Raw genomic sequence first — 23,879 nt, forward strand, 5'->3', positions numbered from 1 at the left:
TCCTTTTTTTAACTGCCAGAAACATACCCCTGCAGCGTGCAGTCTCCAAGTTAGGTAAGACCTATCATGTTGAAGTCAGAGGAGCTGGACCAGTCCTCAGAGAAAGGGGATGGTTCTGCTATCCTTCCCATCCTCCTAAAGAAGAGAGAAAGGATAGCAGGCTACCAAGAAGAGACTTGATACCCTATGAGCATGTACAGGGGGAGGAGGTCCCCCTCAGTCACAGTCATAGGGGAGGGGAGTAAGGGGAAAATGAGAGGGAGGGAGGAATGGGAGGATACAAGGGATGGGATAACAATTGAGATGTAATATGAATAAATAAAATATTTTTTTAAAAAAGAAAAAGAGCACTGGAGAGATGGCTCAGCCATTAAAGGCTAGGCTCACAACCATAAAAAAAGAAAAAAGAAAAGGAGCTTTTCTGACCAAATGGTAAGGCATTGCAAGCAGAACCCTGTGTGTCTGATGTTCAGTAAGGACTGGGCTTTCATTACGCATAGAGGATGACAGTGACAGCACGGGTTGTAATAATCGCCGTCACACCATGTATCCACAGGTCCTCTATAGTGCTAGCGGCTTCTTGGCTAAAAACAGAGACACTCTGCCAACTGATATCGTGCTGCTTTTGAGGTCGTCAGAAAACAGTGTAATTCGGCAACTTGTCAACCACCCTCTGACCAAAGCGGGTAAGGCAGTTGACTTTTTTGGGAAACATTTCTAACTCTGTCATTTATTTGTGACCATAGTCCTCAATTTTTCATGTTTGGTTATTTTTCAACTCACTAAATATTCACTTGTTCTTAATCTGAGAGAGTCATGAAAATGAATATAAAGAAGCAAGGCTTTTATTTAAAAAAAAAAAAAGTACTTTAAGATCCTTGCCCAAAAATATGGAAGAGTTTGCTCTGTTCAAAGAAAGCCTTCTGTCTTCAGGAGTGGGCAACTGTAGATGGTCCCTGGTGCTCATGGGCTCTCAATTTATAAGTTCATGACATCCCACACCTTAGTCCTCTCCTCCTTACACATCCTCGCTTATTTATTGGGCAGAGACGCATGATTTGAGTTCTTTATATTGTCGTGTAAGATTGTTCTGTGAACTTTTGGTTGTATTATTGCTGTATAACTGAAATACTTAGGCAATAAAATTCAATGTTTTCACATCTCTACAGGCCCCCTATATGCACTGACATGAGCAATAGTGAGCATGTTAATCACACACATGACGTCCCTCACAGCCCCTAGGATCTCTCATTCTCCCCATGATCTTCTCTGATTGTTCAAACACAGTTTGTTGAAAAAATTATTCTCCCTCTCTTGAATTTCTTTGACATCCTTAAACATATATGTAAAAGTCTGGTTCTGGACTCTTTGCATGTCATGCACATGGGCACATTTTATTTACATGCTTTAAAGTAAGCCCTTTTTTTATGTATTCAAACTAGAAACTGTGTCCCAATACCAGCTCAACAAGGACAGTAGCTGTGATACAAGGCCAAGTCTTTCTGGCTTTTACAACCTTAACTATTTCACTGCTTTGAATTGACCAAAATACACATCTGAATGTTAAGACTGAAAATTCAAATCGATTTCACTCATTGCTGATTTGCTAAAAAGCACTTCATGTGACTTTAGCGTTCACTGTGAAGCCTGCCTTGAGGTAAAGAAGAGCTCAGAAAGCACTCAGGATGCGCAAACGCAAAGTGAATTGCTCCTTCATAATACACCCATATCTTCTCATAGCTGAGAAGTCACATCTGTCAGTCACATCTACCTTTTCCATTTGTCAATCTAGGAGGTTGGTTTTTTTTTTTTCTGATGTTAGGGGTTTCAGTAGCTGAGCATGGTGCTCTATGTCTGCGCTCCTGGAGGTCAGGAGGCTAAAGCAGAAGTGTTGTCATGAGTGTTAGGTCAACCTGGACTATATAGCAACATCCTGTCAAAGGAGATGAAGAAGAAAAGGAAGAGACACAGGAAGAGGATGGAGAAGAGGAGGAAGAAACAAAAACAAAAACAGAAAATGATTTATTATAGCTGGCCAGTGGTGGCACATGCCTTTAATCCTAGCACTGAAGAGGCAAAGGCAGGTGGATCTCTGAGTTGGAGGCCAGCCTGGTCTACAGAGAGAGTTCCAGGACAGCTATGGATACACAGAGAAACTCATTTTTGAAAAACCAAAAATTATTGTTATTATTCACATAATAGTCTTTATCCTTGTTTGAATAAATAAGTAACCAAGCTTCTGAAGTTAATATGCTCAGAATACTTTAAAATAAATGGGAATATTGTCCAACCACTAAGGTTCCTAAGAGATTAATTAATTTTATCTACATTCCCATAGGTAATCTGCCACTTTCTAAAACTAAAAATATTATAAACTATCAGATGAGGAATTCACAAAAATCCTCAAACCTGACCAAGGTAAGAATATGTACATTATGATTGCTTAACTGACAGCAGCAAAAACATCATGCCTTTCTGGTACAGTTGTAACTCTTTTTAATCTTTAAATTTTATACTATTGTCAAATTAAAACGAACATCTGGCCAGGGTCAGAAACGTTTACCTTCTGCACAAGATCAGTCAACAATACCAGTGCAACTGATCCAACAGTCCCTGGAGTATGAATGGTGATAGGATTTGTGGCTTTGTGCACTTAAACACCTAGCTAAAGATAAAGTAATGGAAAATACTGCGTACAAAAATGCAAAGCTGTAGCTCACTATCTTCTTGGTCTCCCTAGGGTGAAGCTAGAGATGTCACACGCCACGCCTGTGAAACCACCAACATGAAAACACAGACGGTCGCATCATATTTTAGAGTAAGATGCTAAACAATGACATGTTGTATTTAAGTTAGATACAAAAAGTGGTAACTGGCAAAAAAGAAAAAAAACAGTGCTTATTATACCCATTAGATACAAGATATACCCACTGGATACAAGATATGTTAGTACATAGTTTTATTTGTAGGATGGTTTGTTTTGATATTTCACCTGTGAAATAAGGTACCCCATGAAAATTGAAATGGAATTGTAAATCTCAATAAATTATTTAAAAAAGAAAAAAGAAAAGATAATAAAAAGAAAGCAAAAATAAAAATAAACAAATAAATAAGCAAAACAAAAAAGAAATGGAATTCTATAGCTTCATTAAAATTTTTCCATATAAACTGGACGTGGTGGCACTTGCCTCCAATCCCAGCACTCAGTAGACAGAGGCTGGCAGATCTCTGTTAGGTTCAAAGCTAGCCTGGTCTACATAGCTAGTTCCAGGACAGCCTGTCTAAAAAAAAAAAAAAAAGACAGAACAAAAACAAAATGGGCATAGTGGCACACACCTTTAATCCCAGCACTCTGAAGGCAGAGTCAGGCAGAGCTCTGTAAGTTTGAAACCAGCCTGGTCTAGAGAGCAAGTGTGAGTTCCAGGATAGCCAGAGTTACATGGTGAGACCCTGTCTTGAAAAAATACAAAGATAAATAGATGAATGGATGGATGGAATGATGGAGGCATAGATAGATAGATAGATAGATAGATAGATAGATAGATAGATAATGTTTGTACAACCAAATGCACTCTCCGTAGAATGAAAAAAACAGAAGAATATTTCCTTGCACATACACAAGCTGATACCATCAGCAGGAGGAGAGAGGCCATTATAGGACTAGGCAAGGAAGCTATCACCAGGCGTGATAGCACACCAGGGCACAGTGACCTTTCTTTAGACAATATGGGAGAAGGAAAAGTAAGGAAGCACTTTTCTCCCTGTGTCTTGACGAACCTGAGATAGCCACTCTTAGGGTAGTTCCAGTTTTCCCTTGTCCCTTCTGAACCACCCACCCATGATGATGGAGAAAACACCACTTCAACTTGGAAATCACTAATAGTATCATTTAATATAGAAGACAGATGCAATCAGATGAAACTTACTATTGGTGTTCGGTGAATTTACACATTTCTCTAATGAAGTCCTGAGCCACTTTTTAAACTTTCTGAATAGTTGTGTATATGTGAATATGTATATTCTCACAGCCCTAAGTTCATAGGAATATTGCCTGGTACAGTTACATGCATATGGCCTGTGTCCACTGCAGGGAAGCCCCTTTCTATCACCAAGGCGGCGCCTGTGAGTCACTAAACATACTTACAACCAGATTAGTTTGTGTTTTAAGTTAGCGTGCCACTGCTGTTAGCATCAAACACTGTGCGTGTGTTAAACCGTATCAGGCCATGAAATAGTTGTAACTTCAGGCTGCAGTAAAACTTGACGGTGCAGTATGTAACATGCTCTCGAGCTATTTTTAATTCTGCTGACACGAATGGAGGAAGGGTGACTCTGCCTTAGTCCTAAGAAGATCCAAATGCCAAAACTGCCCAGAAAGCTAGCAGGCACTGTCACCTTTGGATCCCAGTGCCCAGCAGATGTTTTCATGACTAAAGGAGTGATGACTCACAGATAATGTAATGAAAGGGTCCCAGGGTGGCAGATGCAGCTGTTTGGGAAGATGACATCTGAGCTGGTCCCCAGGAAGAAAGCATACAGGTGCAGCAGACTTGTCAGTTGTCTAATTCAGCATTTGGCTTGCAGTGGCCCTGAGACTCTAGATGTTTGCATTTCTAATGGTAAAAAACTCAATCTGTTCACTGCCTTGCCAGGAAGTTCTTATCTTGGTCTTGGAGATAACTATTTTGCTGAGGTTCCACTTTTAATGAACTCTGTTAATCCTATTAGGTTATTTTTAGTTGACTGATAATTAGCTACTATTTTAATAAACCATTGGCACAGAATACAGTTTTAATATCTCAGTTAGTAAAAATATTCTCCTTGAATCAATGAGATGGTAACTATAGCAGAGTAAAATAGCTAAGTGCATATCATTTTGATTATTTTTGTATGTCCTATATATGAAACTAACTTCTCTGCCCTAATTTTAAACTAAACGAGTCTACAGAGATTAAAGGGTTTGCTGCTTATACTTTCTACAAAGACAGAGTAGGACAAAAAAATCAGTTTATAAAGTAAATTAGCCAAATTGTGTCTCAATATTATAATTTGGTATGTTTGCTTGATAATGAATATATATGTTGAGAGAGAGAGGGAGGGAGGGAGGGAGGGAGAGAGAGGGAAAATATGTAAAAAAAAATTAATTTATCATTTAGTTAATTCTGCCTTAAGAGTTTCTAGGAAAACTTTTCATAGGCAACTTCCTAGCTATCGTCCCTACATTTTAATCACTGAATCTGTAATTTAGATGAATTGCTTTTCATTATTATCAGATCTCTTTCCACTTACTGTGATTAGCCATTTGTAACATTAATTTTTAAAACCTGACCCTTGTGATAAAAACGAAGACTTTCAAACTCATACTTTTTTTAAAAACTCATATTTTTTTTAATGTCATACCATGAAATTTATTCTTGTTGTATATTATAGTATTCCTTGATGGATTTGTTATCTAAAATGGTGGTCGGCCAACCTCATTTTGTCCGTTGTATCAAGCCAAATAATGAGCGACAGGCAAGAAAATACGACAAAGAGAAAGTTCTGCTGCAGCTGCGCTGCACAGGGATTTTGGAAACAGCAAGAATTCGAAGGCTTGGTTACTCACACCGGATACTGTTTGCTAATTTTATAAAGAGGTATGTGGGTTCCTCCAGTCTTCATCGTGCAGTTTCTACTTCAAAGAATCTTCAGGAGAACTACAGAACACAAAACAGTGCGTAGTCTGGGAGGTCAAGGGTGGAAGCGTTTTACTAATGTAATGAGAAGAGGCTGTAGCCATTATTAGCAGAGTCTGTGAAACTGCTGTGCTCTGCGAAGTCTCTGCAATGGGAGAAGGTGCATGTGGAAAGCTGGAAGGTCACGGGTCTACGATCCTGTACTGAAGAGCTGGGAGGTCTGAGTTTTCAGCCCAGTGCTAGCTACCACTTGCTACGTGGCCATGGAACTACACCAACAGTTCTCATGTGGGAGAGATGGTGCCCCTCAAAGGATGCTTAGCAATAGCTGGAGACATTTGGGGATGCAATGACATAGAGGAGGGTGCTCTCACCTGTGGTAGATGCTGCGAATCATCTTACCTTCAGCACAGAGGGCAGCTCCCACAACAAAGCTCTTCAGACCCAAATCCCAGCAGTTCTGGGTTAAGAAACCCTGGCCTGTGCATACCACTTCCCTCACCTTCTAAGTCGGCTATGGTCATCTGATAGGATGGTTATAGTGATCAAATTGAATAATGTCATGTCCATGGAGACTTGGCAGATATAGGAAGTCAATTAAATTTATGCCAAGTTAATATTTTCTAATTTAAGAAAGACTCCATTAAGTACAAAGAGTTCCTAACATTTAGAGTCATTGTTAAATTAATTCTTATGCCATAAATGTATTTTAAGTAAGTAAGTAATACATTAGTGGTGGTGCCAAGGTTTGATATTTAAATATTTAATTTTAATGCCCATGTTTTGGAAAGCTGGCAATCCTTTCACTTCTAGTAATCATTATATTTAAAGAAATTTCAAGTTTTAGACAATCCGCAATTTTCAGGAATTTTTAATGCTTAAAGCAATGCATGCAGAGGATCTGGATCTAGCCAAAGGACGGCTCCTTCTCCGTGATTGTGGGGGAGCAGGGACTGCCTCTGACATGAACTCTGGTGTCCCCCCATTTGATCACCTTCCTTTGGCAGGCACACAGAGGAAGAGGATGCAGGCTGTCTGGATGAGAAGCTGTCTGGATGTGCCCTGCCTTGGCACTGAGTAACCCTCCTCCTTGGGTGGAAAATTCTCCAGACCTTTTCCTTAGCAATACAAATAAACTTTTCTGCTTTGTGACAAGAGAGCATCCCTAAGGGATGGTACCCGGGATAATCTCACTTTGCACAAGACACTAGGTGTGTTAGCTTTCCACCAGTCACAGTGAAGAGCCTGAAGTAGCCAAGTGATAAAGATATGATCTGGGCTTCCAGTCGTTGGTTGGCTCCATGACTTTAGGCCTATGGTGGCACATCATACTCTCATGTTGGAACAAAATCAGTTGCCTTATGGGATCCAGAAAGCAAAGAGGAAAGGACACGGAGGGGGATGGGGTCCCCATAACCTCTTTAAGGGTACATCCCCAGTAACCTGAAGACCTCCCACTGATGACACCTTTAGGATTCCCACAGTTTTCCAAAAGCTGCCCCACACAACAGGTCTTTTATACATGGGCCATCAGAGACATATAAGCTCTAAACTGTAGCACAGATGGTTTTTGTTGTTGTTGTTGTTGTTGTTGTTGTTGTTGTTTCCAAATAAACCCTATCCTAAGATCTAGAGAAATCAGCTCCATTTCACAGTGATATCTTTGCACAGACATTTGACATGCACCGCCCCCAGCAGAATTCACTGATGGCAGGATAGTATAGTAGGTTTCTAGTTGGCTTTCTGTGGCTGTGATAACACTGCCCAAAGCCAACCTGGGCTTTCAGCCTTCAGGTTACAGTCAGTCATTGAAGAAAGCCAAGGCAAGAGCTCAAGGCAAGAGCTTGAAGGAAGAACTTGACTTGTTCCCAGATTCGCGTTCAACTAGCTTTCTTATGCTGCTCAGGGATGACACCACTAACAGTGGCCTTCTTACATCTGTTAGCAGTCGAGAAAATGCCCCACAGGCATGCCCAGATGCAAACCTGATGCCTCTTCAACTGAGGCTTTCTCTTCTCAGGTGTGTCAGGTTGACAGCCCAGTCACACAGGAGTACTCCTGCTTTAAAGTCAAACTCAGCCTTGAGCCCCAATTCTGTCTTTTACTAAGCTTTCAACCACAAAATGACCTAAGTTCTACAGGCTTTCAATTCGATTTTCTAGTAATCTGCACACACAGGTCATAAGCATTCTATTTTCATGTGCTTGTGAGTATTAAAAGATTTCCTGCATATGAAGTCTATGACTAGAACCAGATAAGGGACAACCACAGGAGTGAAACTACAGATGGTTCTAGGTTTGTATCTGGAGTTGTTTTGCTCTGTGGTCAATGGGGGATATTTAAGAAAGCCAAGCGTTAAATCGGTAGTCTTATCTCTCCAACAGGACAAAGCTACTAAGAGGCTACCACTGTTGGCCACCACTCTTGGACGACTGTATGAACCAACCAGCCATTTTTATCATTTTCAGGTATTATGTTCTCTGCTACAAGTCGAGTGAAGAGCCTGCAGTGAGCCCAGACACCTGTGCTACCATTTTGGAAAAGGCTGGTCTTGATAATTGGGCTCTTGGAAAAACAAAAGTAATGTTTTCGTGTAATTTTGATGGGAAAATGATGACTGGATTTGCAGGAGTTGTAACAATTTACTATGGCTTAAAGTATTATGAATTTTTAGAGATTATGTGAAACTTGTAATTCATAAAGCCTTCCTTAGTGAAGATAAAATACTTTTGATCTTTATAAAGCCCAGGCCCATCTGCCTAGGAATGACGCTGCCCACAGTGGGCTAGGTCTTCTTGTATCAGTTAGAAAGCAAGAAGATGCCCCATAGGCAGACCCACAGGCAAACCTGATACACACATTATGAGAAATTTTCATTTCAAAGATTTATTCAAATGGAAAAACCCAATGACTCTGGCATTAAATATACTTACCTTCAAATTATATTGAAAACAAACCGATGTGTCTTTCTTTGAGAGGACCAGGGTCTGACTGTGAATCCGTCACTGGCCTGGAACTAACTTTATAGTCCAGGCTGGCCTGGAACTCACAGAGACACACCTACTTCTGCCTCCAGTGCTGAGGTTAAAGGCATGCACTGCCATGCCCAGTCATTGTTTTATTTATTTTTATCACTTCCAAACAGCCAGCAAGCTAGTATAAAGATCAGAATGGGATTCCTGCTTCTATCTTTTTTTTTTCAATTACTTGGTTTCTATTATAAATTTGAAATTTACCTGATGCAAAATGTTTAACATCATCATGTGTTTGAGTATGGTGCATATATAATTAACATTTGGAGCCTGGGGATTTTATTTAACCTCTTAGAGCACAAAATGTTAAAGGAAAAACATCTTGAATATGGAAGCCAAACAGGTAGCTGTTCCGAAAAAAGGATACATTGGACCTGGCACATGTCCTAAGAGCATCTTAAGGTGGGGCAAGTACCAGTGCACTCTAAATGAGTCTTGGAATTTTATCAGATAGTCCCCAAGACAGGATGGGGGAAAGGACAGAGTTAAAATAAATACAGACTGACAATTCAAGAGTAAGTATTGTCAGCTACCCCATTAGGACTAAAACAAACACTCTCATTTGAAAAGAAATCTGAGTATTGTGTCCTGGGCATAGGAAGAAAGAGAATTCCATGATGTTCAGAGGATGCAGTATCCATGTAACAATTTGAAGGATTTTTCTGGTCGTATGTCTTACACTCAGTAATACTTTGATATTTCATAAGGAGAATTCAAGGTGCTCAGAGGATATATATTTTTTTATTCAGACCATTTTCTATAAAATGCTCACAAAGATGAACTCTGTCAGGCTAAAACCTCATCATGTATGGTCAGAAATGCATGTGTAAGTTCAAATGGAGTTTTAACTTATGAAGGGGCCCTTCGCCTGCCAGTTCTGCATGATATTTAAGTAGCATTTTAAAGCTATTTGTATTTTTCCACTTCACCTTTCCAACTCATTAACATGGATAAAAGTGTTTAATATAAGAACATTTCTGATGCTATGCAAAAAATGATGACCTTTTTAAACACATTGAATTTTAAATGAATTGTCAACAACAGAATGAACTAAATATATTAACACCCAGAGTCGTGTAGAAATTAAAGTTGAATTCAATCAAAATCCATAATGTCCAACTGTTTGCTTGTGGTGCCTGGCTCCCACGTTCAATGGCATGCTGGGAGAGTTCCACACTACCAAGGTTACTGAATCTTATGACTCAGCTATAATATTTGACTTAAGTTATTCTCTTGATGGGCACAATGAATTCCTTAAGGTTATCTCTCTTGAAGAATTTATCCATTAAAAGAAAGAAAGGAGTTCCCTTAAGAGATAAGGTAGAGCTAAAAGTCTTAGATGTGCATAATGCTTTTAGTCTTGAGGCTCCTCCATTAACCAAGTTCAAGTTAGCTTTAGAACGATCTGAAGTCAGCTCATGTTTACTCTGTCAAGAATGTTATTGATTCTTCTGGGATCCTCTCTCTGCCTTAGTTTCCCCACTGACAATGCCTTGATAGTTCCCTACTACATCCATCTGTGTATGCCCAGCAGATAAGGAAAAACACAAGGTTTTTAAGAATCATTTGATGAATTGACTGCCCTTTAATTTACAGATAGATTTGTATGAATTTTAACTCTAGGAACCAGCATCATCTTTAGAATGTTTTAAGCATAAAAATGAGTATAACCCAAAATATATGATGCTCTAAATATTGCTAGAAAGAGCCCAGAATCCCCCATGCTTATCATCAGATTCCAAGAACCCCAGAGTTGCCAGGTCTCCCTTCTGCTTCTTCTTCAAAGTTTTCTTTAAGCATCAAAATCTAAGCAACAGCCAAGCTTCCACAAGAAGCAAAAATGTCTTCCACAACCTGAAGAGGTTCAATGTGCAAACTGTCCTTCGCATGTAATACACGGCCACTGTACATCCCATGCGCCACAATCTTACTGTATTTTATTTTATTTCTCCTAAGGTGTTCCTTAAATATTACCACGTGGAACAGTTGAACCTAATGCGAAAGGAAGCCATTGACAAGCTTGTTTTGATCCAAGCCTGTGTCCGAGCGTTCTTGGGTTCAAGAAGATACCAAAAGCTACAGCAGAAGAGGAAAGATAGCGCTGTGGTAATCCAGTCAGGTAAGCACCACGATGGCCCTGCAATTGAAGAACATAATCTGGTATTTATGAATGGTCGTAAGTCCAATCTTCTAGCACTCCTTATCACAGACCTGCAGTTAGCATGTCACTTTTGTGTTTACCCCCATGCTGCTCTAAAGTAGGCTGTTACAATGGTTGACACTTTTAATATTTGAAGAAATGTTTTTGTTTTAAATTAAATAATCTCAGGTTTTGAGTTTCCTGTCAAGGATTAACGAAGCGCAGTTGTCCGATCTTGCTTGATGTGGCAAACAATTAGATTAATTGTGGGTCTCAAGAATCACATTACAACACAATAACTCATTAGGCAATGAGATTTTTCCTACTCTCATCCCAAAGGTTACAATTGTCACAATTTTTTGACAATTTAATTACATTTTATTTTGTTAAAGGGCATCCATTTCTCTGTATTAACTCATGAAAGTGATATATAGGACCATGTTTAACAAATTTTTATTAAAATATATTGATAGACATTGGATTTCACTATTGTTGCCTTTAAAATTATATGTAAATTTAAATCATGGCTAGGATGACTTGTCACAGTATTTCTCAAAAAAAATTGCCATATAAAAAATGTAATTTACTTTCACTTTGACGTTTTACTTCTGATCTATTTTGCTTCATTTTAGGTGCTAGCCTAGGCTCACCAGGTTGGTTTTTAGCTCACTGACACACACAGACACATTCTGAAGAACACTCACATAGTGGACATGGTAGACAACTGTGAACAACCCATGTTCTGCTCCCAGTTCCGTCCATCAGTAATGGGCCACCATTTCAGTTTGGGGGAATTTCAAACTGTTAATTTCTCCCCAAGACCTCAGAGTGCTTTGAGATCTCATCCTCAACTCTGAAATGCATACATACAGCTCTGGCTAAAAAGATTTTCATGACTCATTTGTCAGTTCAACATATACCTTGATACGAAGTGAGATGGATTTAGTCATCTGCTCATTCCGCGTTGTTGGACTCCTCCACTGTTGTGAAGAAATGTGCCCGAGTTTTGCTTTGAGAAGCTCTCCTGACAGGGGACTGTTACTGGACGTATAGCTACTCCATATTACCTTTCTAAAATGAAGTAGAGCTTTGAAAACTGAATTCTAAACTATGTCTCCCAGGATAACTGGTGAAAATGTCCAAGCTATACACATAGTTAAGTAGGGACTTCTCCGTGAAGATCTGAACATAGCAAAACAGCGATCATTTCCAGCAAAGGAGCATGCTGCCATCCATGCTCTCAACATCTGCCACTTCAGTTCCACGGAGATTCCGTTGTTATAGATTATATCCGAAGCAGTCTTGTTAGTGAACCCCATTTTAAAAATTGACCCACTTCACTTCTTTACTTTCATTTTCCTCTGTGCCAATGATGGTCAGAATTACTAGCTTGCGTTCACTTAATATTCTTTTATTTCTTGTGACAACCACTACTTTGTTGCTTATGTGCTTTAGCTGCAAGACGACATCTCATGAGAAAACAAGGAAAAGAGACTGCTAGTGGGGAAAACCCAGCAGCAACTAACATCCAGACTAATGACCAGGAATTCGACTACAAGAAAAACTTTGAAACAAAAAGGTACAACGATGTTCTTTTGGGCACCATTTTGTCAACAAGGTGTTCAAAGCCAAGATCACAGAATGATGTTGCCAGTCTTTGCTGCTCCTGTCTGGGCTCCTAATACTAAGGTATCAAATCCCAGCAAAACACACAGCCATGGGCATCTTACACTCATGATCACACTTTGACTGCAGAAGGCTCCCCACCCCTTGGATTCTAAGGAACAGCTCTAAGCAGTTCAACTTTAAGGTGTGGATGTCCCTTGACAATAATCTCTTGGTATCCACAATAACATCCCCATCCCTATCTAAATGACCCTGAGCTTTCCCGTTTATTCCTGTGGCATAACAGCCAATGCACCACTAGTTCAAAGTCATAATCACTGGCTGCCTCTTCCTCCTCCCCTGGGCCTCTCTCTGCGTGTGTCAAAGTGCCTATTGGCAAATCTGTAAGAATTCATTCATTCAGCAGACTTTATGTTGGGCAGTAGAGATGCAGAGATGAAAGAAACAAAGTCCTTGTCCTCAAATGACTCATCGTATCATGAAAACAAACATGACCAGTAAATTGCTAGTAAGGTTGGCTGGCTCTTAATAATATATATATATAGAAGGCCATGGTGAAGCATTTACCTGGTGTAACTAAAGCCCTGAGTTCAATCCTCAGTGTTAAACAAAAAGGAAAATGTCATTTAGCTATGCAAAAAGCATGGAGGGGCAAAGTATGGAGAATTCTGTCTTGATTGCTATAGATGAATGAAGGTAAAATAGCTTTGGTCCAAATGATAAAATGAACTAACGAAACTTAAGAGTAAATGGTTCTCTAGAGACATGAAGGTCACTCTACACTTAGCCCTGTCCCTTTTGTCTTTAACATCAGAATTAGCCAGGTAAGCAAATAAGGTCGAAGTACAATCAGGATGTAATGTGAATAAATAATAATAAATAAATAAACAATTTTTAAAAAAATTTTTAAAGATAGAAAACAGGTCGTGTCCTTCCTCTCCAGTCAACAGCATGTGTTACTCTCACACCCAACACGCACACCAACAGTGAGCTTATGGACACTGGTTACCTCCCGTCCCTTCAGGCACACTCTCCTCATATAGTTCAGGCAAACCTCATTTCCTTACTTAGCAAACAACACTATTGATTTGAAATGCGGAGGCATTTTATATTCTCAGTTTCTTGTGCGTATGCTCGGAGACCTGTGTATGTGCCCTTTGGTGTTGCCTGTAATGGTTCAGATGATGTGTTTAACTGCCCTACAAACTCTGGAGAGACCCCATGTCTGCCTCAGGAGCAGGGCCCGTATGACAGGAGTCAGAAGCATGTAAACTGGTAGCATACAGGAGAAAGAGGGACTAATTTTACTACTTTTAGAAATAATTACTGTTTGTAGATATTACACAGATTGAGGAAATCTGCAGTTCAGTTGTACACCAATTGGTTTCCACCTTTCTTCTGAAGATACCATGGGTTTGTTTTCAGTTTATAGACAGTGGTAATGTTTTAAATATATTCTCTTCTTATATGCTATAGCCTAAACAGTTTCCCTTTCCTCCTCCCCTTTAGTCCCTCTCCCCCCCCCACCTCCCCCCTCCACTCCTTCTCTATTTCTCTTCAGAAATAGGCCTCCTATGGATACCAACTAATCATGGCATATCAAGTTGCAGTAAGACTAGGCACCTTCCCTCACCTTAAGGCTGAATGAGGCAAATCAGTATGAGGGGAAAAAAATGTCCCAAAAGTAGGCAAAAGAGTCAGAGACAGCCCCTGCTCCCACTGTTAGGAGTCCCACAAGAAGAGCAAGCTACACAACTCTAGCGTATATGCAGAGGGCCTAGGTCAGTCCTATGCAGGTTCCCTGACTGTCAGTTCAGTCTGTGTGAGCCCCTATGAGCCCGAGTTAGTTGATTCTGTGGGGTTTCTATGGTCCCTCTGATTCTTACACTCTCCCCTCCTACCTCCCAAAGGATTCCCTGAGCCCTGCCTAATGTCTGCCTGTGGGTCTCTGCATGTATTTCCATCAGTTGCTAGATGAAGCCTCTCTGATGACAATTATGCTAGGCTCCTTTCTAGGAGAATAACAATATTATTAGGAATCATTTCATTGACTATTCTTGCCCATCCTGTTTGGTTCTATCAATTCTCTGAGCTATCCATCCTCTAGTTCCTGGTCCTCTTGGTAGTGTCACAGGTGGGTTCCTCTCATGGAACGGGTCTCAAGCTAGACCAGTCATTGGCTGGCCACTCCCACAGTTTCTGCACCACTTTTACCCCAGCACATCTTGTAGGCAGGACAAATTATAGGTGGAAGGTTTTGGGGCAGGGTTGGTGTCCCCATGCCTCCATTGGAAGTCTTGCCTGTTCAGGCTCCATGTTCCCTATTGCTAGGGGTCTTAGCCAGGGTCACCCTCATAGATTCCTGGGAGCTAACATTGCGCTGGGTGTCTAGCTCATCCTGAGATGCCTTCAGTTCCACTTGTCTCTCCCAGTACTCTCTGCCCCCATCCTCACCCAACCTGATGCCTTCTGTTTTTGCCCCCACCTTCCTCTAATCCCCCTGCAGTATCTATTCTTCCCCCCTTCCCAAGGAGATCCATGCATCCCCTTGAGCCTTCCTTGTTACTTAGCTTCTCTGGGTTTGTGGATTATAGTATGGTTATCCTTTCATTTATAGCTGATACCCACTGATAGATAAGTACATACCATGTTTGTCTTTCTGGGTCTGGGATACCTTACTCAGGATGATTTTTTTCTAGTTCCATCCATTTGCCTGCAAATTTCATGGTGTTATTCTTTTTTACAGTTAAGTAATACTCCATTGTGTGAATGTACTACATTTTCTTTATCCATTCTTTGGTTGAGGGACATCTCGGTTGTTTCCAGTTTCTGGCTATTATGAATAAAGCTGCTATAATTAGAAATTTACTGTCTACAAGTTCGTCTTTAGGGTGCACAAGTATTAATAAGAAACTGTCCCCACATAATCTAGGATGAAATATTTGATGTTGGACAGCTTGATCATACAATCAGACATTAAAACATACAAGGATATTGAATATTTTCATCATAAAAATGGACATGTGTTTGAGGAAATAAGTAGGATTAATCTGATTTGATGTTATGTAAATATGTAAAACTTCACATAGTACCCTGTTAATATAGTTAATAACTACAGTTATGTGTTATTATAAATCATATTATTATAAATTATAAAATATTAGATAGATTAGGTAGACAGAAAGATGATAGATAGATAGATAGATAGATAGATAGATAGATAGATGATAGAAATGAAGAAGCAAAGTGCTTGCCATACAAGCATAAAAAAAACTGAGTTCAAATCTCCAGCACACACATAAAAATCATGAATGGACCAAGGACACTGAGTTAGCTTTAACTTTACAAGATACTTCCTGTGAGCCATAAGATTGGTGCTTCTTAAAGTTCAGTCCATGAACCTGGTGAATATACTGATTGATTACTGGCTCCAAAGCCAGGTAGATGTATTTTCTACAACTTACCATTTTATACTTTTTATCATAAAGGTTATATTTTGAAAGGATTAAATTCCTAGAGTTTGGCATTTTTCCATTTTTGAGAACTTCATAGATGTCTACAATGCATTTTGATCCTGTCAATCCCCTGTTCGTCTCCGATGCCTCCCAGACGACCTCACCTCCTATCATATCTGTCACAGCTTCCTGTCCTCTATTCATAGACCACTGTCTATGCTGTCCTTACATGCATACATGCTGGGCTATCCAGTGGCGCATGGGCAACCTAACAAGGGCATTTGCCTGAGGAAAACTCACTCTCTTCATCCCAACGCCCCTAACCCAAAGGTGTGGCTTCCTGAGCCCCTGCTCACCTACGCTGAAGTTTTGACTGTCTTGACGGTGCATAGAATTTTGGTGCCTCATCAAATACACATACAGTTCTTCCCATGCTAGCCTGTCTCTCACTCCAAGTTGAAACTGGTTTTCTTATTCAAATAGCCACCCCACTTATCAGCACAGGGAACGCTTTGTGAAGTGCTTTATTAATGGCACGTGACTTGTCTTTATTTTGAGTTTTCTTTGCTTCTTTTGCCTCTCTTACAATACAGCGTGGCACATAGCTACTAACAAAAGTAATATGCTCTAGTTTAACATCATCTTATGTCCAGATCCATGTTTTGTGCAGGGAACCTTTTGTGAAGAAACAGACAGAAAATGCAGTGTCCGCTAATGAATCCAACATTTCAACTCCAAACAACAAAGGGAGCCCAGCTTCTAGGAAGACATCTGCCTTCAGAGCTGCGGGGAAAGCCAACAATGCCGAGAGTAACAACAGAAGACCTCAGACTCAGAAGAAAATAAGCAATGTGTGTGGGGAAGAGCGGAATCAAGAACTCTACATTGTGGGGGACCCTTGGGCAGAAGTAAGCCCCAGGAAGACGTATGGGCAAGACCTGGAAGAAAGCAGAAAGATGAGGAAAGAGGAGAAAGGGGAGAAGGAGGATGCTGTGATCCAGAGTTACTGTCGGTGGTACACAGAAGGGAGAAACTTTGAAGACTCAAAAGCAGCATGTCTAGAAGGGAGGGAGACATGGGATAAGCCAAGCTGCCCAGGACTGTGGTTAACTGAGGAGATTTATCTGAGAAAAACTATGGATCCTAGCCTTAGCCAAAAGTCAGTCTATCAGAATGCAGACGGCAAAGAAAAAGAAAAGAAGACATCTGTGGTTACCCAGAATGCACCGCTGTGCAACCTAGAGAGAGATTATCACCTGCAAGGCTTCTTCGGAGAAAAAGACACTGGACCAGTGGATATGTCCCAGGAGGAAGACAAGGCTGCTGCGTTCATTCAGAGCAAATACCGGGGTTCCAAGCAAAAGCAACAGTTGGGAAAGGACAGGCTGTCACCTTCCTTTAAGAATCAAAAGATCCTTTCGTCACCCACAGAAGTAGCAAGAAACATTCACAATATTTATTCCTGTCCTCCAGAGCATGAGGGGACCCACCATGTGAAGGTGCTGAATGACAGAGACTCAAAAATGGCTTCCAAAAAAGAAGCAAGTGATTTGGCCATGTTTTCAAGACAGGTATGTAAATAAACTTACCTACTGATAAGAATGCCTGAGAACTTTGCAATAACCGATTCAATATATAATAAATAACCGGGGAATCATTTTTTTCTGTGTTTATGTGACATTTTAAATAAAACATATTGATGGCTGTGCTATTTAAGTACCCATGTTCTTTTCTGCCTGTACACTGTGATAAGAATAAAGAGTAAAATTATGATAGAAGCTGCATTAGTAAGATACCAGATGTTGGTTTGTTTCAATGAGGTGCTGCCACTGGATAGTAGAAAATATCATGTATCCATGAAATCTTTGTTATCACTAAAAATGTATTAGGTTGTTTTTGGTTTGGTTTGGCTTGGTTTTCTAGTATTTTTAAAAACTGAAACTGAAAGAATAGGTTTTATCCCTTTCTCAAGTTTTAGTTTGTATGGCATATTATCTGTTAAAATCTGAAAGGTGGCGAAGCAGGGCAGTAAGCAATTGTGTACCTCTGACAAGAATGTTACAGAGAGAGACAGACCATGGGAGCATTGAGCCTATTCTTGCTCTCTCTTTCTAGGTACCTGACCTTAAGGAAATGTCTTTCCGTGTCAGCACTTTTACTGTATCCTATATAGAGTGACAGATGAACTAGATGACCTCTGCAATGCATAAATTACCAGAGTAGTCAGTGGTCTGTGAAATCACTGAAGAAATTCTGTAGTGAGGAGGATGTCTACTATCCCTGGTGCCTACACTGTTTGTTCCCTGTGAGAGCTGCATCCTAAGAGAGCATAACACCTGCCCTGGGTCTCTACCTTGAGGGTGGGCCCGAGCATCTCTGCCCTTTAGATGTCGGTGGAGATCTGAGTATTGATTAATTTTCCTAGCCCCTTCCTCCTCTTCTAGTTTTAAGCAACTAAAAAAGTGAGTTTTACATGCCTGCTATCTTTTTGTTTCTTTATTGCGCAAAGTTTCTCACCAAAGATCAAATGAGGTATTAGAACCTCACAGCTGACGTGCAACTGAGACAGATGAAGAGAGGTCGGGGCACCGGCTAGTGAAAACCCAGAAGCAGCCTCATGAACCTTACACAACACACCCTAGCATGAGAGCCAGGATGTGGGGGACAGAGGACCGAACGGCCGTATGGTAGAGTGTGGAGATGAGGAGATGAGGCAGGAAGGAAGAGGACAAAGCCTGCCAGTCAGCTAAGCAGGCGGAGAGAGAAGGAAGGCTTAACACAACTAAAGGTCAGTGGGAACCTCAGAGGTAGACCACCACAGCATCAAGGCAAGGGCATAAGCCAGATCTTAGGAGCCCCAGGAAGACAGATAGGTAGGTGTTGAATGGAGCGTCACAGTTTGCAACTTTTGATGGAAAAAAGAAGTCATGGACAAGTAGCAGCAAGTACAAGGTTATGTAAACTGAGGATGTTATTAGTCCTGGGTACAAAGGGCCATGTAGTTCCTGGAGAAGAGCTTGAGAGGCCCCGTGAGTCTGGTAAGGCGCTGTGCAGCTGATGTGCCTGGAAAGCCCTGGAATTCTCGTCTTCAACTTAATCTGATGTATGGCCTTCTTTTTAGATATCAAAGTTATCTGAAGAATATTTCACTCTGCAGAAAAACTTGAATGAAATGATTTTGTCCCAGCACCTGAAGCCACTTTATCTGGGTTTCTATCACTGTAAATCAATTAACAGACATCTTTCTACTCATCAACACCTGGCAGGTAAGGGTCAGGCACGGTAGGGCCACCTACAGTAAAGGGACTTCCAAACTCTGTGCCTTAGTGACTCACCTGTGTTTTGTGGCAGACTCAAGGTGCTGCTCTGCCTCACACGAAGAACTGATGCCTTCGTTTAATTCTATTTTTTATAAATAGACACACAATTTTCCAGAATGTTCTACCTACCTCCTGCTGTCTCAGATTCCACTCTCCTGGGTTTTTTTCCCTCATTTTCTGCCCCCATTTATACAACTTAACCTTAACGTGGCCTGTGACATCAGCAAAGAATAAGAGGGAGCTATGATGCCAGGCTCCTATGAGAAAGCAAACTTGGGAAATAGCCTTCTTTCAAGGTTTCATCTGAAAGAGTGTGCAGCCTGCGAACTTCTATTCAGACACACACAAGGACCGAGGTTATGTTTTCTCTTCTTTTGCATTGCGTGTATTGACTGTTCGTGATGCTGTGCAGCTTAAGAACATATTCATGCAAGTATGAGCTGCATGCTGAGCGTATTTCCCCCATAATTCTACTCCACTTTCTTAACCCCTCCCCTTCCTGTTAGTCCCCTTTGTTCCCCTAGACAGTTTCATTGCTACTTTCATGTCATATACACACACATGATTTCACATATCTGTACAAAATCTAGTAATCACAAATAAGAGAAAGTAATAAATGTGCCTTCCTGGGACTGACTTAATTCACTCAGTGTGGTAATTGTCACCCACATCCATTTTCCTGCAAATGCTACAACTTCATTTTGGCTGAAAACAATTCCACTCTGTGTGTGTGTGTGTGTGTGTGTGTGTGTGTGTGTGTGTGTGTGTGTGTGTGTCTGTGTGTGTGTGTCTATGTGTGTGTGTGTCTATGTGTGTGTGTGTGTGTGTGTGTGTGTGTGTGTGTGTGTGTTGTCTGTGTCTCTATTGTTGGGCACCTCACTTGGTTCCATAACTGAGCTATTATGAATAATACTGCAACATCTGTGAGATGATGACTTGGGGTCCTTTGAGTAAATACCTGGGAGTGGTCTAGCTGCATCATATGGTAGATCTGTTTTTAGATTTTTTGAAGAACCTCCACAGTGATTTCCACAGATAGTGGCTGGACTGGTTTACATTCCCATTAGTAATGTATAAGTGTTCTCTTGAGCTCACATCCTCATCTGCAGCATCTTCAGTCAACTCTGCTCCATCTCTGGAATTATTAGATCCCAGTTTTCTAGGGACGCGCAAAGACCTTGGGGTCTTCTATGGCTCTGAAGGATCAGGTAGAATCTCCAGTCTTTTGACAATGAGTCACTATCAAGGACATGCATAACCCCTGCTGGCCCCTACAACCTCTGCAGTGGGATCAGCATGTCCAGCAAGCCGGATCAGAAAGCCAAAGATCTGGTGTCTCACCTCACTCACCCATGTTCCAAAAAGCCTCTTCTGTGTGGCCTATCACCTCTTGGGGCAGGGCAGAGGTGGGAGGGTGCCACTAAAAACCTCAGGTGCCCTACTCACCCCTCCAGGCCTTGCTGACTCTTCAGGATTCTTCTGAGAAAATCTTTCATTTCCCTCCACTTCCAAGCCCTTTTCTCTCTTCACAGATACCTGACTCCATTTCTGTAGTGTATAGCTCTCAGCAAAGATAGGAAGAGTCATGTGACCTCATGGAGCTTCTTTTGTTTTCCTTGCTAAAATCTCTGAAGGGGAAAAAAAGTACTAAGATGACTATGGCTGCTTGCCTGACCTGAGAGAAAGGGACAGTATCTGCAAGTTTCTGTCAGTTACCAGGCCACATTGTTTGTGGTAATGCTTAACAAACACAGCTGTGCATACAGTGGCCTTGGATGCTACTACTCTCATACTCCCTGGCTTTGGCCAGAACATCTTATAGTGAGAAGAAAAAAACTCAGCAGGAGCCCATGAGGTTAGCCTCTGACTGTGTCCTGTATCAGAGGGCCTGGACAGGCTCAGGGACAGGTGGGGGGCAGGAGTAGCTGTCAATTGCTCTAGGTTTTATATGCAGCTGAAAGTACAGGTGTTGTGGGGCCTGAGAAGGGCCAGGCAAACGCCAGCAGTTCATGTCTCCATCCACTGCACCCAAGGAAAGGTAGAGATGGGAGGCAGAGCCCTGGGAAGGAATCTAGGCTGTGGAGGTGCTGCCCAGCTTTCTGCTTTGTTCTTCTTGGGCATGTTGGGCAGGCCTAAGAGCAGAAACCACAGGTGTTCACTTTGTTCTTCAACCTGCCATTGTCTTCTTATGAGCTGATCATGAGCTGTCCATGTAAGGACAAAGACTGTAAGTCAGAAGCACTTCTCAAAGCCACCTGAGGCTTTTGTCCTTTGCATGTGCATAGAACATACGTCCTCCTCTACCTCTAAAGTCCTGCACACTCAATAATAACTAAGAAAGTGAGTAGGAGAGAGAGAGGGCAAATCTGCAAGGATCTAAGATGACTGGACAGAGCAGAGCCCAGCAGTAAAGCTGCAATGTTGGGAGATGCCTTCAAGCCACGAGGCAGAGATAGATGTGGTGGTCAACCAGAAGGTGCTGACAATTGACCAGAGAGTAAACGGCTTCTCTGCATTCCTGCCAGGAAGCTGCTAACATTTCACCTCACCTGCAATTTAGATATGGCTCAGTTAGCAAAGGGGAGTTCTAACGTATTAATATCAGCTGTTAAGATACTTGAAAGCAACTAAATTGAGCAGGATTTGTGGGAAATAATGAGAAGGGAGTGGAGAGGGGTCTAGTTGTGCAAGCATGAACGCCAGAGTCGGGATCCCCAGGCCAGGGGGAAAAGAGCCTGGTGAGTGTCACAGCCTGCTTGTAATACCAGCACTCACAAAGTAGGTACAGGATGCCCAGGGCAAAACAGCAAGCTAATCTGTCCAAATTGGCAAATTCTGGGTTCATAAAGAGACCCTGCCTCAGTAAATACAATGGAGAGTGATGCATCAACTTATGGTCCCATATGTAATCACACATATGTAAACATACACACACACACTTTTTCAAATGATAGAAAATAAAAATGAGTACTAAGAGGTAGGAATTAAATCCAGTTTAGAAAAAAAAAGTTACATATTGTATATCTGAATTGTTGCAATGTTGAAAATACATTTTGTCCTGTGTAGACATCTTCATCTTATAGGATAAGTCCTTATGTCTGCTGTGAATAGGATTTGCTAGCATGAAGGAAACTGTGGATGGCTAGCAAAGAAATGAAGAGCATTTTCTATCTATAATGCACTGGTAGAGCACAGAGAATTGGGTGGTTTACCTCATGAGGAAAAGAGTTGAGTCAAGGGTTCTAGCATGATCAGCTGGCCACAGCCACAGTGGGAAGGATTCCACAAAGCATAGCAGTATGGGGTGGGTTTGGGACTCGCTACAGAGAAGAGTCAGAGCCCATGAGCACAGAGTTCTTGAATCCATAGAATAAACAGAGTGGTACAGGAAGTGGAGAAACAGTGGGCAGGCGAGAGGGGGCTAGAATATGGTGGGAGAAGCTGCCTTACGGAAGACCAGGAAGTGAGAGAAGGAAGGGACTTGCACCCTAATATCCCCCTCAAGGGAGAACCCCCGGTGACCTAACCTCTTCCAAGTAGGTCTCCTCTTAGGGTGAGATTTTTAAGAGCAAGAAGGGAAGAAAGAAGAGGTGGATGATGTTCAGTCATAGACAGGGTGGGCAGAGGAACGAGCAAAGAAGGGTGCCCAGAGAAACAGAACACCCAGGGAGCCTAGAACCTTATAGACACAGGAAATAGGACACTACATGGAATGCTGCTCAGAGCTCCTGAAGAAAGAAATATAGACGCCTGTGGGACTTCCCGCTCAGTAGCGGCTGCTTCCTAAATTCCCCAGGTGCTGTTGGAATATTAGGAAAGGCATGGGTGGAGAGAGGGTGCAGATCATCACCCAGCCATTTCAGAGAGATTTGTTCCTGGGTCTTATTAAGATCATCTAGATTCATATATTTTGGGTTTTGTTATTTGAAATAGAAACTTACCCAATAGCTCAGATGGACACAGAAATCGCTTTGTAGCCCAGGCTAGCCCAGAACTCACAATGCAGTTTGGGCTGGCCTTGAATCTGTAGCATTACCTTCCTGAGTACTGGAATTACAGCTATGAGCCTCCACTGAGTTCGTGTGTTCATATGTTTTAAATATCCATGATTTTTTAATTTTCAAAAAGAAAAACATTTATCAAATAGCTTATAAACATTCGTTGTGAAGTTTAATTGAAGTAGTAAGTTGGGCCAAGTGTTGTTTGAGCACTATGGACTCTTTCACAGAATCTGGGTCAGTTTTATCTTAGGTTAGGCAAACCCCATCCTAAATTTTAGATACTAATTTCCTTTATAGAGCAGCATAACTTACTATGGACCAACAAGTCCAACTCTCCATTTCTTATCCTTTGACTTCAGTTCACCATTACAGACTTCACAGGGGTGTCTGGGTACACATGGATGAAATAAATTATCGGCACCACAGTCTGCATTGACTTAACCCCAAACCTTTCCCACCCAGGATCATTTCACACACTATATGGTCACTTATTTACCACACAGTAGACACTTGATAGCTGCTTGGTAATTAGCTTGAACATTGTTTCACTTCCTCTAAATAGAACAAGCACAACAAAGTAAAGTGTCCGAGGAATAAGCCTTCATGAGTTTGCTTCTTCTTCTTCTTCTT

The 23,879-nt window shown here is 41.3% G+C and overlaps 1 protein-coding gene across 1 annotated transcript in view; it reads left to right on the forward strand.

The window, feature by feature from the left end:
* MYO3A (myosin IIIA) overlaps window positions 1-23,879 on the forward strand; it is a gene marked incomplete at both ends in the record, with an annotated part of 161,408 nt that overhangs the window by 120,156 nt on the left and 17,373 nt on the right. The window contains 9 exons of the mRNA XM_084781810.1: window positions 557-686; window positions 2,339-2,418; window positions 2,741-2,818; window positions 5,431-5,636; window positions 8,144-8,255; window positions 10,664-10,826; window positions 12,303-12,426; window positions 16,599-17,499; window positions 19,050-19,194. Coding sequence (XP_084637936.1) covers window positions 557-686; window positions 2,339-2,418; window positions 2,741-2,818; window positions 5,431-5,636; window positions 8,144-8,255; window positions 10,664-10,826; window positions 12,303-12,426; window positions 16,599-17,499; window positions 19,050-19,194 — 1,939 coding nt within the window. The remainder of the gene's footprint in view (window positions 1-556; window positions 687-2,338; window positions 2,419-2,740; window positions 2,819-5,430; window positions 5,637-8,143; window positions 8,256-10,663; window positions 10,827-12,302; window positions 12,427-16,598; window positions 17,500-19,049; window positions 19,195-23,879) is intronic.

Source organism: Acomys minous, assembly GCF_964271855.1.
Source record: "Acomys minous genome assembly, chromosome: 5".
Lineage (NCBI taxonomy): Eukaryota > Metazoa > Chordata > Mammalia > Rodentia > Muridae > Acomys > Acomys minous.